The sequence below is a fragment of the Rhinopithecus roxellana genome, chromosome 13, assembly GCF_007565055.1.
Source record: "Rhinopithecus roxellana isolate Shanxi Qingling chromosome 13, ASM756505v1, whole genome shotgun sequence".
Lineage (NCBI taxonomy): Eukaryota > Metazoa > Chordata > Mammalia > Primates > Cercopithecidae > Rhinopithecus > Rhinopithecus roxellana.
The window spans coordinates 109,812,266-109,832,286 of NC_044561.1; the positions used below are offsets into that span (position 1 = coordinate 109,812,266).

Below are 20,021 nucleotides of genomic sequence, written 5' to 3' on the forward strand. Positions count from 1 at the left end.
GATGGTCCATGCTCTCAGCTTCGGGGACAGGACCTACCTATGGTCACACTCAACCTGTCCTAGGCAGGAAGCCCTCGCTGTCCTCCCCATCAGCTTCCCCCACCCCACTTTCCTCACTGGAGCTGGGCTCCCCATGTCTTGCTCTGCCCACAGGGATGGTGAACCGCGAGGTGCTGGACCAGGTGGAGCGGGGCTACCGGATGCCCTGCCCACCGGAGTGTCCTGAGTCCCTGCATGACCTCATGTGCCAGTGCTGGCGGAAGGAGCCTGAGGAGCGGCCCACCTTCGAGTACCTGCAGGCCTTCCTGGAGGACTACTTCACGTCCACCGAGCCCCAGTACCAGCCCGGGGAGAACCTCTAGGTGCAGGCGGGCCCAGACCGGCTTCTCGGCTTGGATTCTGGGCTGGGTGGCCCCTATCTCGGGGCTTGCCCCACTCTGCCTGCCTGCTGTTGGTCCTCTCTCTGTGGGGCTGAATTGTCAGGGGCGAGGCCCCTCCCTCTTTGGTGACATGGAAGGGGCTTCTGGACCTAGGGTGGCCCGAGAGGGCGGCAGGCGTGCGAGACCAGCACAGTGACTCTGTCCGGCTCCCGCTGTAGCCACACTCTCCTCCCCGCACTCCCTCCTGGAGCTCTGTGGGTCTCTGGAAGAAGAACCGGGAGAAGGGCTGGGGCCGGGGCTGAGGGTGCCCTTTTCCAGCCTCAGCCTGCTCCACTCACTGAATTCCTTCCCCACTTCTGTGCCACTGCCGGTCTATGTCGAGAGCTGGCCAAAGAGCCTTTCCAAAGAGGAGCGATGGGCCCCGGCCCTGCCTGCCTGCCACCCTGCCCCTTGCCATCCATTCTGGAAACACCTGTAGGTGGAGGCTGCCGAGACAGACCCTCTGCCACTGCTCCCAGGCTGGGCAGCACGAGGCCTCGCCTGACCTGATGATGGTGGGTGGGTGGGATGAGTACCCCCTCAAACCCTGCCCTCCTTAGAACTGACGGACCCTTCGAGATCATCACTTCCTTGCCCCCATTTCACCCATGGGGAGACAGTCGAGAGAGGGGATATGACATGCCCAAGGCCACGGAGCAGTTCAGAGTGGAGGTGGGCTTGGAACCTGGTGCTCCCTCTGTCTTCCTCAGGAACCAACAGTTCGTCGGAGGAATCATGGAAAGACTGGGACAGCCCAGGAGACAAGGGGTCTGAGGATGCATTCGAGACGGCAGATCCCACTGCCGCTGCCCGCTCAGCCCAGCTGTCGGGAACAGCATGGAGGCAGATGTGGGGCTGAGCTGGGAATCGGAGTGAAAGGTGCAAGTGTGGAGAGAGAGGCTTCAATCAGCTTGTGGGTGATTTTTGACCTTCAGAGCCAGCTGGCCATGAAAGGGAGTGAGCCCCGGGGCTCTGGAGGCAATCAAACAGACATAGAAGAGCCAAGAGTCCAGGAGGCCCTGGTCCTGGCCTCCTTCCCCGTAATTTGTCCTGTGGCATTTCAATTCCTGGCCTTGTTCTCCTCCCCAAGTCGGCACCCTTTAACTCATGAGGAGAGAAAAGAGTGCCTAGGCGGGGGTGAAAGAGGACGTGTTACCCACTGCCATGCACCAGGATTGGCTGTGTAACCTTGGGTAGCCCCTGCTTTCTCTCTGGGCTGCAGCGTCTGCCCCACATGTGGCCATGGCCTCTGCAACTGCTCAGCTCCAGTCCAGGCCCTGTGGCAGGACATCCATGGTGAGCCCAGCCCTGGGACATCAGGAGACTGGGCTCCGGCTCTGTTCAGCCTTAGGGTGTGTGGTAGATTCTGCCTGGGCCTCAGTGTGCCCAAGTGTAAAGGGGCAGCTGACAGTTTGTGGCATCTTGCCAAGGGTCCCTGTGTGTGTGTGTGCGTGTGCATGTGTGTGTGTCTCCATGTGCGTCCATATTTAACATGTAAAAATGTCCCCCCGCTCCGTCCCCCAAACATGTACATTTCACCATGGCCCCCTCATCATAGCAATAACATTCCCACTGCCAGGGGTTCTTGAGCCAGCCAGGCCCTGCCAGTGGGGAAGGAGGTCAAGCAGTGCCTGCCTATGAAATTTCAACTTTTCCTTTCGTACATGTTTATTACCCAAGTCTTCTCTCGTCCATTCCAGTCAAATCTGGGCTCACTCACCCCAGCGAGCTCTCAAATCCCTCTCCAACTGCCTAAGGCCCTTTGTGTAAGGTGTCTTAATACTGTCCTTTTTTTTTTTTTTTTTAAACAGTGTTTTGTAGATTTCAGATGACTATGCAGAGGCCTGGGGGACCCCTGGCTCTGGGCCGGGCCTGGGGGTCCCAAATTCCAAGGCCCAGACATGGGGGGGTGGGGGTATCCAGAATTGGTTGTAAATACTTTGCATATTGTCTGATTAAACACAAGCAGACCTCAGAATTTGATCAACAGTTTATTGAACATCTACTGTGTGCTGGAGAGTGAGATGGGGCGGAATATGCGAGAACAAACTGCCCCTCGAGGGGTCTTTGGGCGGTACTAGTAGCTGGAGGGCTTCAGGCCAAGGCAGGGGTGACATGATGAGACTGGAGACAGCTACGGCAGAATGTGGCTGTTTGTGCACATCTGCACCTGTGTTTGGGGGTGAGCACCTGGGAGAAGGACAAGGCACATCACAGGACTTCCCCGAGCATGACACGTTCAGGACTCAAATGTCCGTGGTGGATGGTAGCAGTGACACTGGGGAGTGGGTGGGGCTGTCAGGCCTGCCTAGAGGAGATCACACATACACCACGAGAATGCCACTGTGTGTGCTCTTCACGTGTTTCCTAGGAGTGCAGGGCAGGGGTGCTAGATCGATCCACAAAAGTCCTGAAAACGCTGAAGAAACACCCAAAGACCCTTCCCCTCCTCCCGCCTTCCCCACCACCAAAGCACGCAGTCTTAAAGGTTGATTTGCAACCGTCTATACGAACACATTTATTTTACACAAATATACATCAGATCACACACCTGTACACTGGAGTCAAGTCTGGCCGCAACATCTCTTAATTAAAAATGAATTTCAACAAATCATAGTGTCCGGGTCAGGGTGGCATCTGGAGATCACAAGGGTGTGTGTGTGTGGGTGTGCGTGTCTCGGGAGTAGAGATCTGGATGTGAGGTTGTGGCAGGTGTTCTCTGCTGGTGGGAGCGTACCTGGTTGCGTGTGCCTTTCTGTTCATGGGGGTATGTGCGTGGGCTCTGTTTGTTCGCAGACATGGTGTTTGGATGTTTGTGTGTGAGCAGCTGTCTAGGTGGTCTGTGAGCCTGGGCTCGTGGAGATGTGTCCCAGATGTGTGTGCTTGGGCATTAACGGGATGAGGTGAGCCAGTCTGCTTGCTCTGGCTGTGTGTGTACTGTGTGAACACAAATCCACGGGGTTGACGAGCCTGTGGGCTACTGGGGTGTGTGGGCACCTAGGTGTGCAGCTGGATTCACGTGGATGTGGGTGGGGACAGCATGCGTGCCCATGTGGACCCGTGTGAGCTTGGACTTCCACCCGCAGCGCTGGCCACTCCCGGCGGGACCCACGTGTGCCCCGGGGGCGCAGGGCCACGTGCGAGCACGCTGGGGACAAAGCTCTCGCCCGTGCTGCCGCGGCAGGTCAGGAGTGCGCATGCGCGGCGTGGCAGGGTCCAACCCCAACCCCCCGCGCCGGCATAGGCGGGACCCGCCAGCGCGGGGCCTCTCTCTTCCTTGTCCATCTGAGCCTTTCTCTGTCTTCTTCTCTCGTCTGTCAGTGCCTCTTCAGCCCTCTCTGGCCTTACATCAATTTCCTGTTTCTTCTTTTTTAAGTTTTAAAAATTTCAATAGCTTTTGGGGTTACAAGTGGTTTTTGGTTACATGGATAAATTACATACGGGTGAATTTTGTAGTACACTCGTCATCCGAGTAGCGTACGGTGTACCTAATATGTAGGTTTTTAAAATCCCACACCCCACCTTCCTTGCTTTTTCCTTTCTTTCTCTTTCCTTTTCTTTTATTTCCCTTTCCCCTCCCTCCCTCTCTTTTTTTGAGATGGAGTCTTGTTCTGTCCCCAGGCTGGAGTGCAGTGGCTCACTGCAACCTCCACCTCCTGGGCTCAAGCCATTCTCCTGCCTCAGCCTCCCGAGTAGCTGGAACCACAGGTGCGCGCCCTCATACCCTGGCTAATTGTGTGTGTGTGTGTGTGTGTGTGTGTGTGTGTGTGTGTGTGTGTGTTTAGAGACAGGGTCTTGCTAGTTGCCCAGACTGGTCTTGAGCTCCTGGGCTCAGGTGATCTGCCCCCTCGGGCTCCCAAAGTGTAGGGATTATAGGCGTGAGTCACTGCGCCTGGTTGATTTTCCTTTTCTTTCTCTATGTGTCTTTCTGTCTCACTGTTGCTAATTTCTGTCTCTTTTCCTCTTTGCCTGGATGCTGTCTCTCTTTCTTTAGTCCCCACCCTCCCTTTCTGCCTCTCAGATTTTTCTCCCCATCCACCTCTTCACATCTCTGACTCTTCCCAGGCCCTCCCACACCTCCATGCCTTTGCCCAGGCTGTTTTCACCGCTGGAATGCCCTTTCTTCCCGCTCTACAACCTGGCAAACTCCTATTCATCCGGCAAAGCACATCTCTGAGGCCACAGACTGGCCCTGGGAGCTCTCCCTGATGCCCTGGAATCCGCAGAGGTTGTCAGCCCGCCCACTAGAACAAGCACTTGAGGGACTGGGTGACGTTCTCCCTGATGATCCCAGGCCTGGCCACATGGGTAACTTGGAAGGCAGGTGGGAAAGTTGCTCTGTCTCTCCCCATCCTGTCTCTGGCTCCTTCTCTGGTTGGGACTTCCTCACTCTGGGCCTGTGTCCAGTTGGCTTGTACTGTACTCGGTGTGTAAGGGAGACAGAGATAGACACACAGAGATGCAGTGCAGAGGCAAGAGATGTCATCCACTCTGCCTGGGCCATAGTCTCCTGGCCCCACTGTCCCCTCCTTCGGCCCTGTGTAGTGTCCAGGTGTCTCCAGGGGAAATGATACCCCAGGGCTCCATGTCCCCTCAGCCTTCCTTTTCTGCCTTCAGTTGGTTTTACTCTTAATTCTGCATGCATTTTTTTCTTTTTGAGAAAAATAAAATGCTTCCCTCATGACAAAAAATAATATATATTCTTTCTGGCAAAGTAGGAAAAATACAGGAAAACACAAACCAACCAACCACATTTCATACCCCCTGCTCCGCCCCTCCCATCTGGAGTCTGGGGCATGTCTCCAGGGTGCATGCAGGGTGTGTGTGGTGTGTGGTGTGTGTAGGGGTGTGTGGCATATGCGTGTCCCTGCTCCTGTTGCCTCCCAGGCTTCGTCCTATGAGCTGCGAAAGTCTCTTTGTTCATTCTCTGCTTCTCTCCTCCCCTCTCTTCCTCCCACCCTAGTTACATTCTCCAGACCAGACTTCACGCTGGGTGCACGCATGCACAGACATGCACAGACACGCACACACACACGCATACACATGCACACACACACAGAGTTTCTTCTCTGCATTTTCTATCATCTCTGTCTTCTTTTCCCATTTTTCTCTCGGAGACTCTGAAACGCTGTGGTTCATAGAGAGAAAAAGAGATGAGCAGAGACTCAGAGATTCAGACAGGACAGACAGGAAAAGGGGATGGAGACGGAGGGGCTGGAAATGGGGGTGGGAAGGGAGCGGTAGGGACAGAAACTTTTTGTCCATCTGTTTGTTGTCTGTGAGGCCCATCCCGATTCTCACTCCCCACAGCCCTCCCCTTTCTGGTCCTTTTCCCACAAAGCCCTTGGAGCGTGTCTCCTGGGATCCTGGGGCCGTGTCCATCTGTCCATCTGTGTGTCAGCCTCTGCCTCTCGCCTGCCTCTTGCTGTGGTCTCATTAAATGCTCATCTCTTTCTTTGATTGTTTCACCCCCAGGTTGTGTGTGTGGGCACATGTGCCTGTGTCCATGTGTCCAGATCTCTGTGCCTTTGTGTCTGTCCATCTACCTCCCACCTGACTTCCCCTTCTCCCTCCCTCCCGTTCTTGCTGCCGTGTCAGTGCGTGTGTGCATCTGTGTACATGTGTGTCTGTGCATGAATCTCTCGCTCACCTCACTTCCCCTGTCCCAGAGGCTTCTGGACTTGGCCTGTGGGGGTGTTCTTCTCCTTACTCCCCATCCTGGTCCAGCCTCAGCCTCAAGGCTTGCCTCCTGGACGGTTTCCCTAGCAACCATCCCTGGACATCTTACCTGCAACCTCCAAAAACTCAACTCACCTGTCCACTCCCACTGTGTCTGCAGGGGGACCTCCAGCACAGAGCCACATGCCCTGGGTGGCTCAGCTGTCTCTCACGCTCTGCTCTGGGCTTTCATTTCCTCTTCCCACTTCTGGCCCCACTCAGAGCCCTGTGTCTCCCTCACCTGCCGTTCTGGCCTGGCTCCGGCTGACCAGCAGCATCCTGATCCCGACCATGCAGGCGTTGCTCACGGTGCCTCTGCCTGACATCTTTCCTTTCTTTTTCTTTTTCTTTCTTTTTTTTTTTTTTTTTTTGAGACAGTCTCACTCTGCTGCCCAGGCTGGAGTGCAATGGCGCAATCTTGGCTCATTGCAACCTCCGCCTCCTGGGTTCAAGCAGTCCTCCTGCCTCAGCCTCCCAAGTAGCTGGGACTACAGGTGTGCACCACTACGCTCAGCTAATTTTTGTATTTTTAATAGAGACAGGGTTTTACCCTGTTGGTTGGCCAGGATGGTCTTGATCTTTTGACCTCGTGATCCGCCAGCCTCAGCCTCCCAAAGTGCTGGGATTACAGGCATGAGCCACCGCGCCTGGCCAACATCTTTCCTTTCTTCAGCCTGTAAATCCCACGTCCTCTGGGAAGCCCCCCTGATAACCTCCTTTGCTGGGTTCCCTTGTCTCTGATACTCCCTGCAGTGAGATTTGTCCTGGCCTTGGTCTTGTCACAGGCTGGGCACCCACTTGGAGTCCCGTTTGGACTTTTGTGGGCCTAGGCACATTTGCCCTTTCCTTAGAAAAGAAAATTAAAAAGTACATGTTACGATAGCATTGGTATCAACATGAATATATTAATAGGACATACTGAAACATTTTCTTTGAGTTAAAAGTTCATTTTTCTTCTGATTTTAAAAGAAATTGAAACATTTTTCTTGGGGTCCCAAAAGTATGGTGCCTGGGCTACAGATTCACTGGGTCCCTCCTCTTGCCAGGCCTGGGCGAATGCTGTGCCGGGCAGGCTGTGGATGCTTCCCGCTTTCTACCCTCTCTGTGTCTGTCGTCTTCATTTTGCTCCTGCAGTGTGTCCTTGTGTGAGTGCATCAAAGCAAGACAATGCGTCTGTGTGTATGTATGTGTGCGTGTGTGTGCGTGTGTGTGCGTGCGTGTGCGTGTGTGTGCGTGTGTGTGAGTGCGCACATGCGTGCCACATCCTCCCTCTTCATCTCTGTGTCCATCTGTCTATGTTTTTTATTTGTTTGTTTGTTTGTTTGGACACATGGTCTTGCTCTGTCTGCCAGGCCAGAATGCAGTGGTGCAATCACGGCTTACTGCAGCCTTGACCTCCTGGGCTCAAGTGATCCTCCCACCTCAGTCTCCTGAGTAGCTGGGACTGCAGGCGTGCACAACCATTCCTGGCTATTTTCTTTTTAAATAGAAATAGGGTCTCACTATGTTGCTCAGGCTGGTATTGAACTCCCGGGCTCAAGAGATCCACCCACCTCAGCCTCCTAAAGTGCTGCGATCACAGGCATGAGCCACTGTGTCTGGCTTGTGTTCGTCTCTTTCACCATAACAGGTTTGTCTCTTTCTCCGGAGTCCCCTCATTCATTCATTCATTCATTCATTCCTGCAACAAACATCTGTCCCTGTGTCTGTGCGTCCGCGTGTCTGCCAGGGAGCGGGGGTCTTGGTTCCTCATCTTTCCCCAGGTCTCCTGCCCTCCCAGATCTGCAGGCTGTGAGCTTTCCAGGGTGGGCCATGCTCCCTGCTCCCGACCCTTTGCCTGCCCGCCTCCCCTTGCTCCAGCGTTGGGGTCACTGCCATGGGTGGGGGTTGTTTTCCCTCTCTCCCTGGTTCTTCCCGGAACACCATGCAGCAGCTGCTCCTGCCCAGCAGGGTGTGCGTGTGTGTGTGTGTGTGTGTGTATGGGATGGAGTGAGAGGGCCAGGCCAACATATAGACAGACACCAAGAGAGGGTGACAAGTGCACAGCTGGCACCTGTCTCTCCTGTATTTGCCTTCCATCTCCTTCCCTCTCCTCTCTGGGGTTTTGCTGGCATTTTGTCTTTTCTCTGGGCTGCCTGCATTTGTGTGTGTGTGTCCGTGTATGAGTGAGCGTGTGTGTACGCATGTGCACGTGGCATGCTCAGGTCTGGGTCCCCCCTTCCTCACCCTTCGTGTGTCCCCTCCATCACCACACCTTCTCTACCACAGTCCAGTTGTGAGGGTGGTCTGCGGTGTGTGGTGCGTGTGTTGCATGGTTGTGTATTGTGTGGTTTGGGTGGTGTGGATGTGGTGTAGCGTGTGTGCAGCATGGCATGTGTGTGGCGTGGCCGCGGCCTGTGGTCCCTTGCCGTTGCCTGCATCCAGCGACGGCTGTGCTGAGGCCCCTCCCACCCATTGAGGCCTCTCCTCCTTTCTTTCTTTCATTCATTCACTTGCTCCTTCGTAAAATCCTGACTGAGCCGTTCCCATGAGGCAGCCCCCGTGGCCAGGGCGCACTTCTCTCTCTGGGTCGTTCTCTTTCTCCTTTTCTCTCTTTTCCTGTCTTTGGCTCTGTTTCTGCATCTCTTTTTCTGGCTCTGTCTTTTGTTTTGTTCTCTGTTGTCTGAGTCTTTGTCTCTTTGTTTCTATCTTTGCCTCTTGGTTTTAACCTAACCCATTCAGGCACTAATTAGTTGTTCCCATTAGGAAGTGGCTGAAAAGTCGTGTATGTGTGTGTGGGGTGTGTAAGTGTGCATGTGAGTGTATGTGCGTGTGTGAGTATACGTGTGTATGTGGATGTATGTATGTCTGTGTGTATATGTGTGCATGTGAGTGTATGTGACTGTGTGAGTATACGTGTGTATGTGTGTGTATATGTGTGCATGTGAGTGTATGTGCCTATGTGAGTATACGTGTGTATGTGTGTATATGAGTATATGTGTGCATGTGAGTGTATGTGCCTATGTGAGTATACGTGTGTATGTGAGTGTGTATATGAGTATATGTGTGCATGTGAGTGTACGTGCCTTGTGAGTATACATGTGGATGTGTGTGTATGTGTGTATATGTGTATATGTGTACATGTGAGTGTATGTGCCTGAGTATACGTGTGTATGTGTGTGTGTATATGTGTATATGTGTGCATGTGAGTGTATGTGCCTTGTGAGTATACATGTGGATATGGATGTATGTGTGTATATATATGTGTACATGTGAGTGTATGTGCCTGTGTGAGTATACGTGTGTATGTGAGTGTGTATATGTGTATATGTGTGCGAGTTTATGTCCCTGAGTGTGCGTGTGAGTGCATGTGTATGTGTGTACATAAGTGTGTGTTTGTGTGTGAGTGTGTGTATGAGTGTGTGTGAGTGTGTGCGTGTGAATGTGTATGAATGTGTCTGTGTTCTTGTTCTCTTTCCAACAGATTTGGCCATGACTCCATCTCCCATTCGTTTCCTAAGCTCCCCCTACACACACACTCATAGGGTCCTCCCAGGCGTGCGCATGTGTATGTGCAGCTAACGGGTCTGGCTCCTTATTGTTCCCCGAGGCTCCTGCCCATCGTGGCTGCAGGTCGGTGGGATTCCGGCATGGGCGGCAGCTGCCTCCCCTTGCTCCAGTGTGGGGGTCGCTGCCATCGGCTGGGGGTTGTTTCTTTCAGTTTCACAGCTCTTTCCAAAACACTCATCTCGGAGCAGCTGCTCCTGCCTCTGTGTGTGTGTGTGAGAGAGAGAATGTGCATACCTCTGTGTGTGTGTGTGTGTGTGTGTGTGTAGGGTCACAGCAGCCCCTGCCTCACCCCCTTTCTGCAGGCCTTGGCTTTTGTGTTCATTCTGAGTCCCTTGCACTTGTCCCTCAGTTCAATCAACACCCCTTCATCTCTCCCGCGTACTGGCCTGTGTGTGTGTGTGTGCGCGTGTCTCCATTTCTCCCTCCTTCCCACCTGTTCTCGCCAGTCTCTAAGGCATTCTGAAATCTGCCCTGGCTGTATGTGTGTGAGCTCATAGGTCTGTGCACGTGAACCAGTATGTGACAAGCTGTCAGGGCATCGTCTCTGCCACTGTACCTAATCCTTCACTCCCACCCTGGGTCATTTCCTTTATATTTTCCTTCGGTCCACACATGAAGAACAGCTCCTGTGAGTTGTGCACACAGGTGTGTGTGTGTGTGTGGTGTGGTGTGTGTGTGGTGTGGTGTGTGTGTGGTGTTTGTGGTGTGTAGGGTGTGTGTGTGGTGTGTGATGTGTGTGTGTGGTGTGTGGTGTGTGGTGTATGTGTGTGGTGTTTGTGGTGTGTAGGGTGTGTGTGTGGTGTGTGATGTGTGTGTGTGGTGTAGGGGGAGAGAGAGAGAGAGACAGATCTCCTCTCCCCTTTGCTCTCTCTGGCTCCATCTTGACCCTTGCACACCTGCCCGGATCCGTCTCTCTCTCCACTTCCCCCAAACCTCTCCTTGTCTCTTTCTGCATCATCTCTGAGGCTTTGCTTTCGCTCTGCAGATAAGAGAGGGTGCTCTGTCCATCCATCCATCTAACCATCTGTCTGTCTGTCCAAGAGTTATTTGTGGGCCCTTTTCTACCTCCCCACCCCTTTCCTGGGCCTGCACTCTTCTCACCCGCCCCCCCGCATCCTCCTGTGGGGCCATTTCAGCGCCCACCCTCTCTCTTCTCCCCTTCATCTCCATCTCTCCCCTCTTGTGGGTTCTGGACTGAGACCTGAGAACAAAGCTGCCTCCTGGACCCCTCACCCATCACCCGGCCCCAAACCCTTCAAGGCCCGTTCTGGGCTCCGCATCTTGCTTGGCTCCTTCCCTTGTCAGGGGGCCTCGTGCTGCCTCACTCCACCTCAGCAGATCACCCCTGCTGGGCCATTCCCCTGGCCACTCTCCTCTGCCCCCTTCTAGTTCAAGGCGATTTCCTTCCTGCCCTGTAAATCCCCTACCTGCATTTCAGGTCTCCCAGGGGCCTCTCCTTTTCCATGTGGGGGTCTAGGAGTCGGTCTTTCTCTCCTGGTCAGGTTCCATGTTATTTCCTTTTTCCCTCTGACTTGGTCGGGTTTTGTTCTTCCCTGGGCATCATTGGTACGTGTGTGTGTGTGTGTGTGTGTGTGTGTGTGTTCCTGTGTCCCTGTCTGATGCATTCATCTTTCCCTCCACCTTTTATCCTCTTCCTCTCATTTTAAAGAATTGGGATCTCACTTACATATTGTAAGACGCACAAATCTGAACTGGAAAGCTTTGATGAATTTCACCTGTGTCTGCACCTGTGGCTCCACCACCCTGAGCAAGAAACAGACCGTCCGGGTCCCAGGGCAGGCTCCCTCCCACCCGCCCCTCAAGGCTCGGGGCGTTTCTCACTGTGTGTATGCGTGACATTTTGTCTGTCTGTCTATCTTGCCACTTTCTCAGCTGCTGCTTCCCTCTGGGAGCCCCTTGTCTTTGTTCCTGCACTCCATCAGCGGTTATTGAACACCTCCTAAGCCGGCTCCGCGTGTGCCTACCTCCCTCCCCCCCACCCTCCCTGCCTGCTCTCTCCCGCTCCGCTCCCTCTCCAAGTTGTTATTGAATTCTGCTTCTATTCTGTGCGTCCCTGTAGGAGTGTGTGTGTGTGTGTCTCCCCGATTGCCCACCACCTCCCCGCTCACCCACCACCTCCCCGCTTGCTCTCCTTCCCCCAACCTCTGTCTTCCTCCCTTTCTCTCCCACTCCTGGGGGCTTCATCGAGATTGTTCCATGGGAGCCCAGCCCTGTCTCTCTCTCTGGCTCTCCCACCCCTCCTTCCTCCCCTCACTGTCTCTGGGGGTGGGCGCAGGCTGGCTCTCACCCTGGGCATGTGCCGGCCTGTCCGCTTCCATGCCAGCTCTGGCCGCCTCCTCCTGCCCCTGGCATCACCCCCATTCCCTTCTGCCAACTCCCTTTGCTCCACACATAAGCTGCCAACATCGGGTCTCTAGCCAGGATCTCCGAGCTGAGCCCAGACCTGTCCACTCATCATGGTCCATCTCTCCTGCTGCAGAGCAACCCCTTACCCGCTTCAAGCTCCCACCCTATCCATCCCCTCCCCATCCTGAGCTGTCTTCCTGTCCGCACCTCCTTCTCACTCACTCCAGCTGCGATTTGTGCTGGACCCCCCACATAGCTGACACCAGCACCTCGCCTACCTCCCTGCGGACATGACTTTGCCCTCCTCTTCCTCGACTTCTCCAACATCTGACTGTAGACATGTTGGTCCCCTGAGCCTGCCCTGCTTCCGGAGGACTCCTTCTCCGAGTCTTGGCCTTCTAACATGCTGTTGTTCCTCGTCCTCTTCTCCCTTCCCATCACACCTGGTGACTGTCCCCACTCTGGGCCTCAGCTCCCCCTTTGTAGGGACCACCCCACCTCCATCCCCTGAGTTCCAGGCCTTCCTGCATACAACCTTCCGGACATTCCATGGGCAGCTCACAATGGACTCACCCACCCCTCTTCCTCCAAAGCCTGGGGTGTCCTACCTCATGTGCTCACTACCTGGCGGCACCCAGCTCAGAGCCTGGGCTGGTCCCCTTTCCCTCCTCGCCCACGTCCTGTCCATGTGGTCTCCCAGTGGGTCTCGCCCCATCACTTCCTCTCCACCCCAACACCTTGCCTTGGGGTTCATGTCCCCTCCTGGGCTGTGTGCTCTAGTCCCCTCCTTGGAGTCTCTGTCACTTGCCACTTCCTGCAGTGCAGCAGCCCGTGCAGTGCTCTGGCCTGCACTTGGCTCACAGCAGGCAAATTTGGTCGTGGCTTTGGTAGATGCTCAGGACCCAGCACCCCCAGGGGGCAGACTTAGGGATACAGAGGCAGATTCGCGGCCCTGGTCCCTGGTCTGGTGGGGAGACGCCAGTGGAGTCCGCTGGGCTGCAGGTCGTAGGCTCATACGCTCCTCCTCAGCTGTGACTTCTCTCTTCTAGTGACCCCCTCTCCTTCCTCCTGCCTCCTGTTGTTCCACCCAACTCTTTCCACAGCAGCGGAGTGTTTCAGCCTGTCTGAGGGAGGGGCTGCAGGCCTGTGCCTGCCTGTCTGTCTGTCTCTGAGTGTTGGCGCTGAGTATCTGGTCTGCCTGTCTGTCTGTCTTTGTGTCCGCGAGGGATGTGTGTGTGTGTGTGTGTGTGTGCATTCTGCTGTTGGTCAGTCCTGGCATCTGATTTGTGTGTGTGTGTTTCTCTGTGTTGGGGTGTGTGTGGTGGTCTGTGTGTCCTGGAGTGGGTTTCTGGCTGGCCGGTTTTGCCCTTGTGGAGGGAGACCTGCAGCATGGCAGCTGTCTGTGGGGGGCTGTCTGTGTGTCTGTCTCAGTGTGTGGGGCTGCCCGCCAGTCCTGCCTGGGTGCAGAGATGAGCTGGGGGAGCTCCCTGAGTGCAAGGGTCTGTCTGGGTGATCCCATCCATGTGTCCTTCTTTCCCTCTCTGGGGGCTCTGGAGGCATCACGACTCCCCTCTCTCTGTCCGTCTCCCCCTCCTCTTCCCTGAGACCCCTCTTGGGGGCTTTGTCGGGGTCTGCTTGTCACTGCCTTGCCTGGCGCACGGCCTGCGTCACAGAGCACAGCTGAGACCCTCTCCCCGCGTGGGCCTGGTGTGTGCGTCATATGGGAGCCCCTGGCGGTGTGGGGGGCCTTGCCTCGCTGCTCCGAGCTCTCCAGCCCCTCCCTCTCTCCCTCTGAGCCTTTCTGAAGCTTTCTTCCCCTTCCTGCGTGCGTCAGGCCTGCATCTGTGCCATGGAGCTCCCACCCTCGCCCCTCTGGTGGCCTTCCTGCCACTGAGTTTGTCTGGAACTTTTGAGATGTACCTGAGCCCTGCACCCACAAACTCCTACGGGGCAGGGCTGGGCAGAGCCGGGCAGGGCCCTGATATGCTCCTCAGTCCTCACCAGAGCCCCGCTTCCCTCCAGGAGTCCCACCTTTCGGAAGTGGATCCAAGGCCCTCACCCGACCTTCAGGGAAGGCCCTTTGGCTCTAGCCTGCGCCCTCCTCGGCAGCCCGCAGACCCCGCCACTCCTTGTGCTGCAGTTACCCTGCCCTTGCCGTACCTTCGATACACAGGCCGTTCCTGCTGCCTGAAGTGCCCATCCCCAGAGAGGTCCTACCTGGCCACACTGTTAGAATGCGTCTCTGTCACTCTCTTTCCCCCTACGCTGCTGTTTATCCTCATAACACTGGTCACTCCCTGCCATCCTCTTACACATTGATTTTTGGCTTATTTTCAGTCTCTCACGCTATCATCTCTGTAACTATGCTGTAAGCCCCATGAGGGCAGGCCCATGTCTGTCTCGTCCAGTGCTGCGTCTCCAGCTCCTGGAACAGTGCCTGGCATGTAGAAGGGGCTCAACTGAATGAACAATCTAATCTCTGAGCTCTGTCTGGCCAGGATGCAGTGGAAATCCTTCCCCTCGTTCACCCAGTCCCCAGGGAGGCCATGCCTAGCTCCGTCCTCCCCTTCCCAGTGTGCACATGGAGCCTGTGGCTGCCTCTCCAGCACGTCTGGCCATGTGTCCCTGGCTGCTTCAACCCCTCCTGGGCTCCCTCCATCCAGTGGGCGCCATCCAGGCCTTAGCCTGGGCGTCAAACCCTTGCACGCCTCAACCCCCATTGCCTCTCAAGCCTTACCCCTTCTCTGTCACCCCCACATCAGCCACCAGCCACCCAGATGGCCTGTCATCTCAGACACCATCCCGCCCCCACACACATTCTCACCCCTCCTGGCCCTTGCAGCCCTCATTTCTCTGCGTGAGGTGTCCTTTCTCAACCTGCCCTGGTGATCGGGCATCTGGCTGCAAGTCACCTCCCCTGCAGATTGGGGGACTGTTCCCGCCTTCCCCTCCCCGTCCCTCCCACCCCCAAGCAGAGTTAGTGTCTCCCCTGCCACCATGGCTTCCTGAGGGAAGGGGCCTCCAGGAGTGCTCCTGCCCCACTGTGTGCTGATGGTGTCCATCTGTTCATCAGGCCAGGCCGTGAGTCACTCAGCTCTGGGTCCCCTGTACCCAGGAACGGCTTCCCCCCAGGCGGCTGTAGAGAGGGACTCGTGGGGGATGAGAGAAGGGGCCGTGTGTCCTGGCCCCTCGGCCCCTCCTCCTCTCCCTCTCTGTCTTCCCCCTCCTCTTCTGAGTGTCCCGCGCCCAGTGTCCTCCCCACTGTGTGTGTCTGTCTGACTGTCTTTCTGCCACACCTTCCCCCACTGGAGCATTAGGTGCTTCATTGCTCCTTTGGAGCATCAAATACTTTGCCCTGTGTATGTGTCACAGTGCCAGCCAGCACCCTCTCTCAGTCTGTCTGTCCGTCCGTCTGTCTCACCACACTATACTCTTTGCTTTCTCTCTGCTCTAGCCCTGGAGGTCATTGTCATTCTTTGAGCATGTGAGACACACACACACACACACACACACAGGCACACACACAACACACCAGAACCCCCGCCTGCCCCGCTCTCTGTGGGGTCTTGCTCTTGTGCTCATTCTGTGAGTCACCGCATTTACTCCCTCCTTCAGGCAGCAGCCCTTGAGTCGCTCCTGTGTGCTGGCCGGGCACGTGTGTGTGTGCGCGCATGTATGAGTGTGTGCGTGTGCGTGTGTGTGTGTGTTTCTCTGGCTCTTCCCCTGCCTCCAGCCTGTTCTCTGTCTCTAAGGCGTTACTGAAATCTGCCCTGGCTGTCAGAGAGACAGAGGTTGGGAGGGAGGGAAGGGAGGTGGTGGGCAGGTTCCTAGTGCCTGCTACTCACTGCCCGCTCCCGTTCTTCTCCGGCTGTGTCTCTCTCTCCGTCTCTCAGCCTCTCTGTCTGTCTCTCTCCATGTCTCAGCATCTCTCTGTCTCTCTCCATCTCTCAGTGTCTCTCTCTGTCTCTCTCCATCTCTCAGTCTCTGTCTCTCTCCATCTCTCAGCCTCTCTTTCTCTCCCCATCTCTCAGCCTCTCTTTCTCTCCCCATCTCTCAGCCTCTCTTTCTCTCCCCATCTCTCACCCCCTCTTTCTGTCTCTCTCCATCTCTCAGCTTCCCTCTGTCTCTCTCCATCTCTCAGTGTCTCTCTCCATCTCTCAGCCTCCCTCTGTCTCTCTCCATCTCTCAGTATCTCCATCTCTCAGCCTCCCTCTGTCTCTCTCCATCTCTCAGTGTCTCTCTCCATCTCTCAGCCTCCCTCTGTCTCTCTCCATCTCTCAGTATCTCCATCTCTCAGCCTCCCTCTGTCTCTCTCCATCTCTCAGTGTCTCTCTCCATCTCTCAGCCTCCCTCTGTCTCTCTCCATCTCTCAGTGTCTCTCTCCATCTCTCAGCCTCTCTCTGTCTCTCTCCATCTCTTAGTGTCTCTCTCTGTCTCTCTCCACTTCTCAGTCTCTCTCTGTCTCTCTCCATCTGTCAGTCTCTTTCTGTCTCTCTCCATCTCTTAGTCTCTCCCTCTCCAGCTCTCAGCATCTCTCTCTGTCTCTCTCAGTCTCTCAACCTCTCTCTCTGTCTCTCTCGGCTCCTGCTCTTCTCTCCCTCTCTCTCCATCTCTTGGCCTCTCTCCTCCCTTCTCAATTTTTCCAGATGTGCCATGTCTAACTCTGCTCATGCCACGTATTTCCCTCCCTCCTCCTCCTCCTCCTCTCTCAGGCTCTGTCTTCTCCCCCTTCTTCTGGCCTCCTGTGCATCTGTGTGTGTCTGTGTGTGTGTCTCTGAGTGCATATTTCTGTGTGTGTCTGTGAGCATGTGTGTTTGTGTGTCTGTGAGTGTGTATCTCTGTGTCTGTGTGTCTGTGTCTCTGTGTATGTCTCTGAGTGTGTATCTTTGTCTGTGTGTATTTGTGAGGGTGTGTCTCTGAGTGTGTATCTCTGTCTGTGTCCGTGAGTGTGTGTGTATTTCTGTGTGTCTCCAAGTGTGTATCTCTGTGTGTCTGTGAGTATGCGTGTATTTCTGTGTGTCTCGAGTGTGTATCTCTGTGTGTGTCTGTATGTGTGTGTATTTCTGTGTGTCTCCGAGTATGTATCTCTGTGTGTGTGTATTTCTGTGTGTCTCCGAGTGTGTATCTCTGTGTGTGTCTGTGTGTGTATCTCTGTGTATGTGTGTGTCTCTATGTATGTCTCTGAGTATCTGTGTGTCTGTGTGTGTGTGTCTGTGTGTCTCTGGGAGTGTGTCTGTGCCTGTGTGTGTTCTGCAGTATGTGTCTCTGTGGTCTGTGTCTCTGTGTGTCTGTTTCTGTGTGTGTCTGTGTGTGTGTCTCTATGTGTCTGTGTGTGTGTCTGTGACTGTGTGTATGTCCATGTGTCTGTGTCTCTGAGTGTGTGTCTGTGTGTCGTGTGTGTCTCTGAGTGTATGTCTGTATCTGTGTGTGTCTGTGTGTCTGTGAATGTGTCTGTGTGTCTGTGTGTGTCTTTAAGTGTGCCTGTGTATCTGTGTGTCTGTGTGTCTCTGAGTGTGTCTATGTGTGCCTGTGTCTCTGAGTGTGTCTGTGTGTCTGAGTGTGTCTATGTGTGTCTGTGTGTGTCTCTGAGTGTGTCTGTGTGTGTCTGAGTGTGTCTATATATGTCTCTGAGTGTGTCTGTGTGTGTCTGTGTGTGTCTCTGAGTGTGTGTCTGTGTCTCTGAATGTGTGTCTGTGTGTCTGTGTGTCTCTGAGTGTGTGTCTGTGTCTCTGAATGTGTGTCTATGTGTGTCTGTGTGTCTCTGAGTGTGTCTGTGTGTCTCTGTGTGTCTATGTGTGTCTGTGTGTCTCTGAGTGTGTGTGTCTCTGTGTGTCTATGTGTGTCTGTGTGTGTCTCTGAGTGTGTCTGTGTGTCTGAGTGTGTCTATGTGTGTCTGTGTGTGTCTCTGAGTGTGTCTGTGTGTCTGAGTGTGTCTATGTGTGTCTGTGTGTGTCTCTGTGTCTGTGTGTGTCTCTGAGTGTGTCTATATATGTCTCTGAATGTGTCTGTGTATGTCTGTGTGTGTGTCTCTGAGTGTGTGTCTGTGTGTCTCTGAATGTGTGTCTATGTGTGTCTGTGTGTCTCTGAGTGTGTGTCTGTCTCTGAGTGTGTGTCTATGTGTGTCTGTGTGTCTCTGTGTGTCTATGTGTGTCTGTGCCTCTGAGTGTGTGTGTCTGTGTGTCTGAGTGTGTGTGTCTATGTGTGTCTGTGTGTCTGAGTGTGTCTGTGTCTGTGTGTCTCTGGTGTGTGTCTATGTGTGTCTGTGTGTCCCTGAATATGTGTGTGTCTGTGTGTCTCTGAGTGTGTGTGTCTGTGTGTCTCTGAGTGTGTGTGTCTGTGTGTGTCTGTGAGTGTGTCTCTTTCCCCTCCCTCTGCCTCTACCCTGCTGGGGGCCCTGGGGGGGCTCCATCCTGGGGTCGTGTCCTCTCACTGGTGCCTCCAGCTGTGGTCTCACTGCTCCTGGGACTCCATCCTGAGGGATCCTCACACCCCCCATGCCCCCCAGGAGGCCACAGAGCTAAACCCACCCTCTCATCACACCTGATCCCTGGTCCCAGAGCTGGAGATTCCCACCCTCACCCCACTTGCCCAGGCCAGGGCTGGCCTGCCCCTCCCCCATCCACAAACCATCATGAGGACTCCTGAACTCCCCTCCACCCTCCACACCCCCGATAGCTCTCAATCCCCACCTCCCTCTCTACGGCCACCCCAGCTCTCTGTAAGGACCCTGCTGGCTTCCTTTGTAGCCTCTGCTTCCGCTCCCATCAGGATCAGAAACCCAGAGCAGCGCCCATCCCAAGTCTACCAGGTGCCCACGCCCAGGCCCCACCTGGCCCCTGCCTCCTCTGTCCTCTGTCTCTACCACTATCTGTCTCTGTGTCTCAAACCAGGATCTTCTGCTCCGCCAAGCCTTTGTCCTTGTGTTCAGCCTTTGTCCTCTGCCTGGTGACTGGGCCCCCGTTTACCCCGTGCCCTCTTCCCCATCTGGCAAACTCCTCCTCCTCCCCCAGGGGCCCCGCTTTGTGCTCCTGGGCTCTGGGACCTTCCTCTAGGAGGCATTTCCCTGCTCGGCCTCCAGGTCAGCCCAGACTTGCCCCCAGATCGAGGTAGGTTCAAGGGGAACCGGCTGCAGCCCAACCTAACCTCGGAAGCCTGCACACAGCAGCAGGTCGTCCCAAACGCACCCCACTCTCCTTCTGAGTGGGTGCCAGCCTGTTTGGGGTTCAGCACCTTGCAGGCCTACCCCACTTTGCCGGCACCTCCTTGTTCCTTGCCCACAGCCTCCCTGCTCCTCCTTCCCCGTGTGCAAACACATGTGTATGTATATGTGTGTATGTAGGTGTATGCATGTGTGTATGTGTGTATGCATGTGTGTATTGTGTGTGTGCATGTGTATGCAAGCGTATGTGTGTATGTTTTTGTGTGTATATATGTGCATGTGTGCATATTGTGTGCGTGTGCGTGTGCATCTGATGAACTTCCCTCACTTGTTCTCTGTAACTTCATCTCCATTCACTCTCTGCGACATTTTTGTTTCTTTATCTTCTTTCTTCTTCCCAGGCACGCGTTTTTTTTTCCCGATTGCAAAGGTAACGCTCCATCTTCATGACAGGATGTTTAGAAAATACAGAGAAAACAATAGAAGCCTCCATGGGTTCCATTTCCCAAGAGGAGGGGCCCCTGGGTATAGGCCCGGAAGTAGCCCCCAGGTCGGTCTGTAGCCCAGGGCGCTGTGCACAAGTGTGTGTACCTTGCATACTCTTGCCCACCCCTTCTTCCCTTGGGCTCTGCCTGGCCCTCTCTCTGTTCCTCTCAGGGACTCTGCCTTTCTCAGTCTGTCACCATTTCTCTGGTCTGTCTCTGAACCCCTCTGTCTCTGGGCATCTTTCTTGTCACCATTCTGGCCTCACCCTGGGGGTTCTCACACACATCCACTTTCATTTATTCTCAAACCCCACTCTGCAAACG

The 20,021-nt window shown here is 54.8% G+C and overlaps 1 protein-coding gene across 5 annotated transcripts in view; it reads left to right on the forward strand.

Moving 5' to 3' along the window:
- The window catches only part of SRC (SRC proto-oncogene, non-receptor tyrosine kinase), a 108,005-nt gene extending 104,976 nt beyond the window's left edge, over positions 1-3,029 (forward strand). For all 5 annotated transcript variants that reach the window (XM_030914937.1, XM_030914939.1, XM_030914940.1 and 2 more), the window contains exon 14: positions 154-3,029. In XM_030914937.1, the coding sequence (XP_030770797.1) occupies positions 154-362 (209 nt within the window). In that variant the 3' untranslated portion in view covers positions 363-3,029. The remainder of the gene's footprint in view (positions 1-153) is intronic.
- Positions 3,030-20,021: the final 16,992 nt, after the last annotated feature.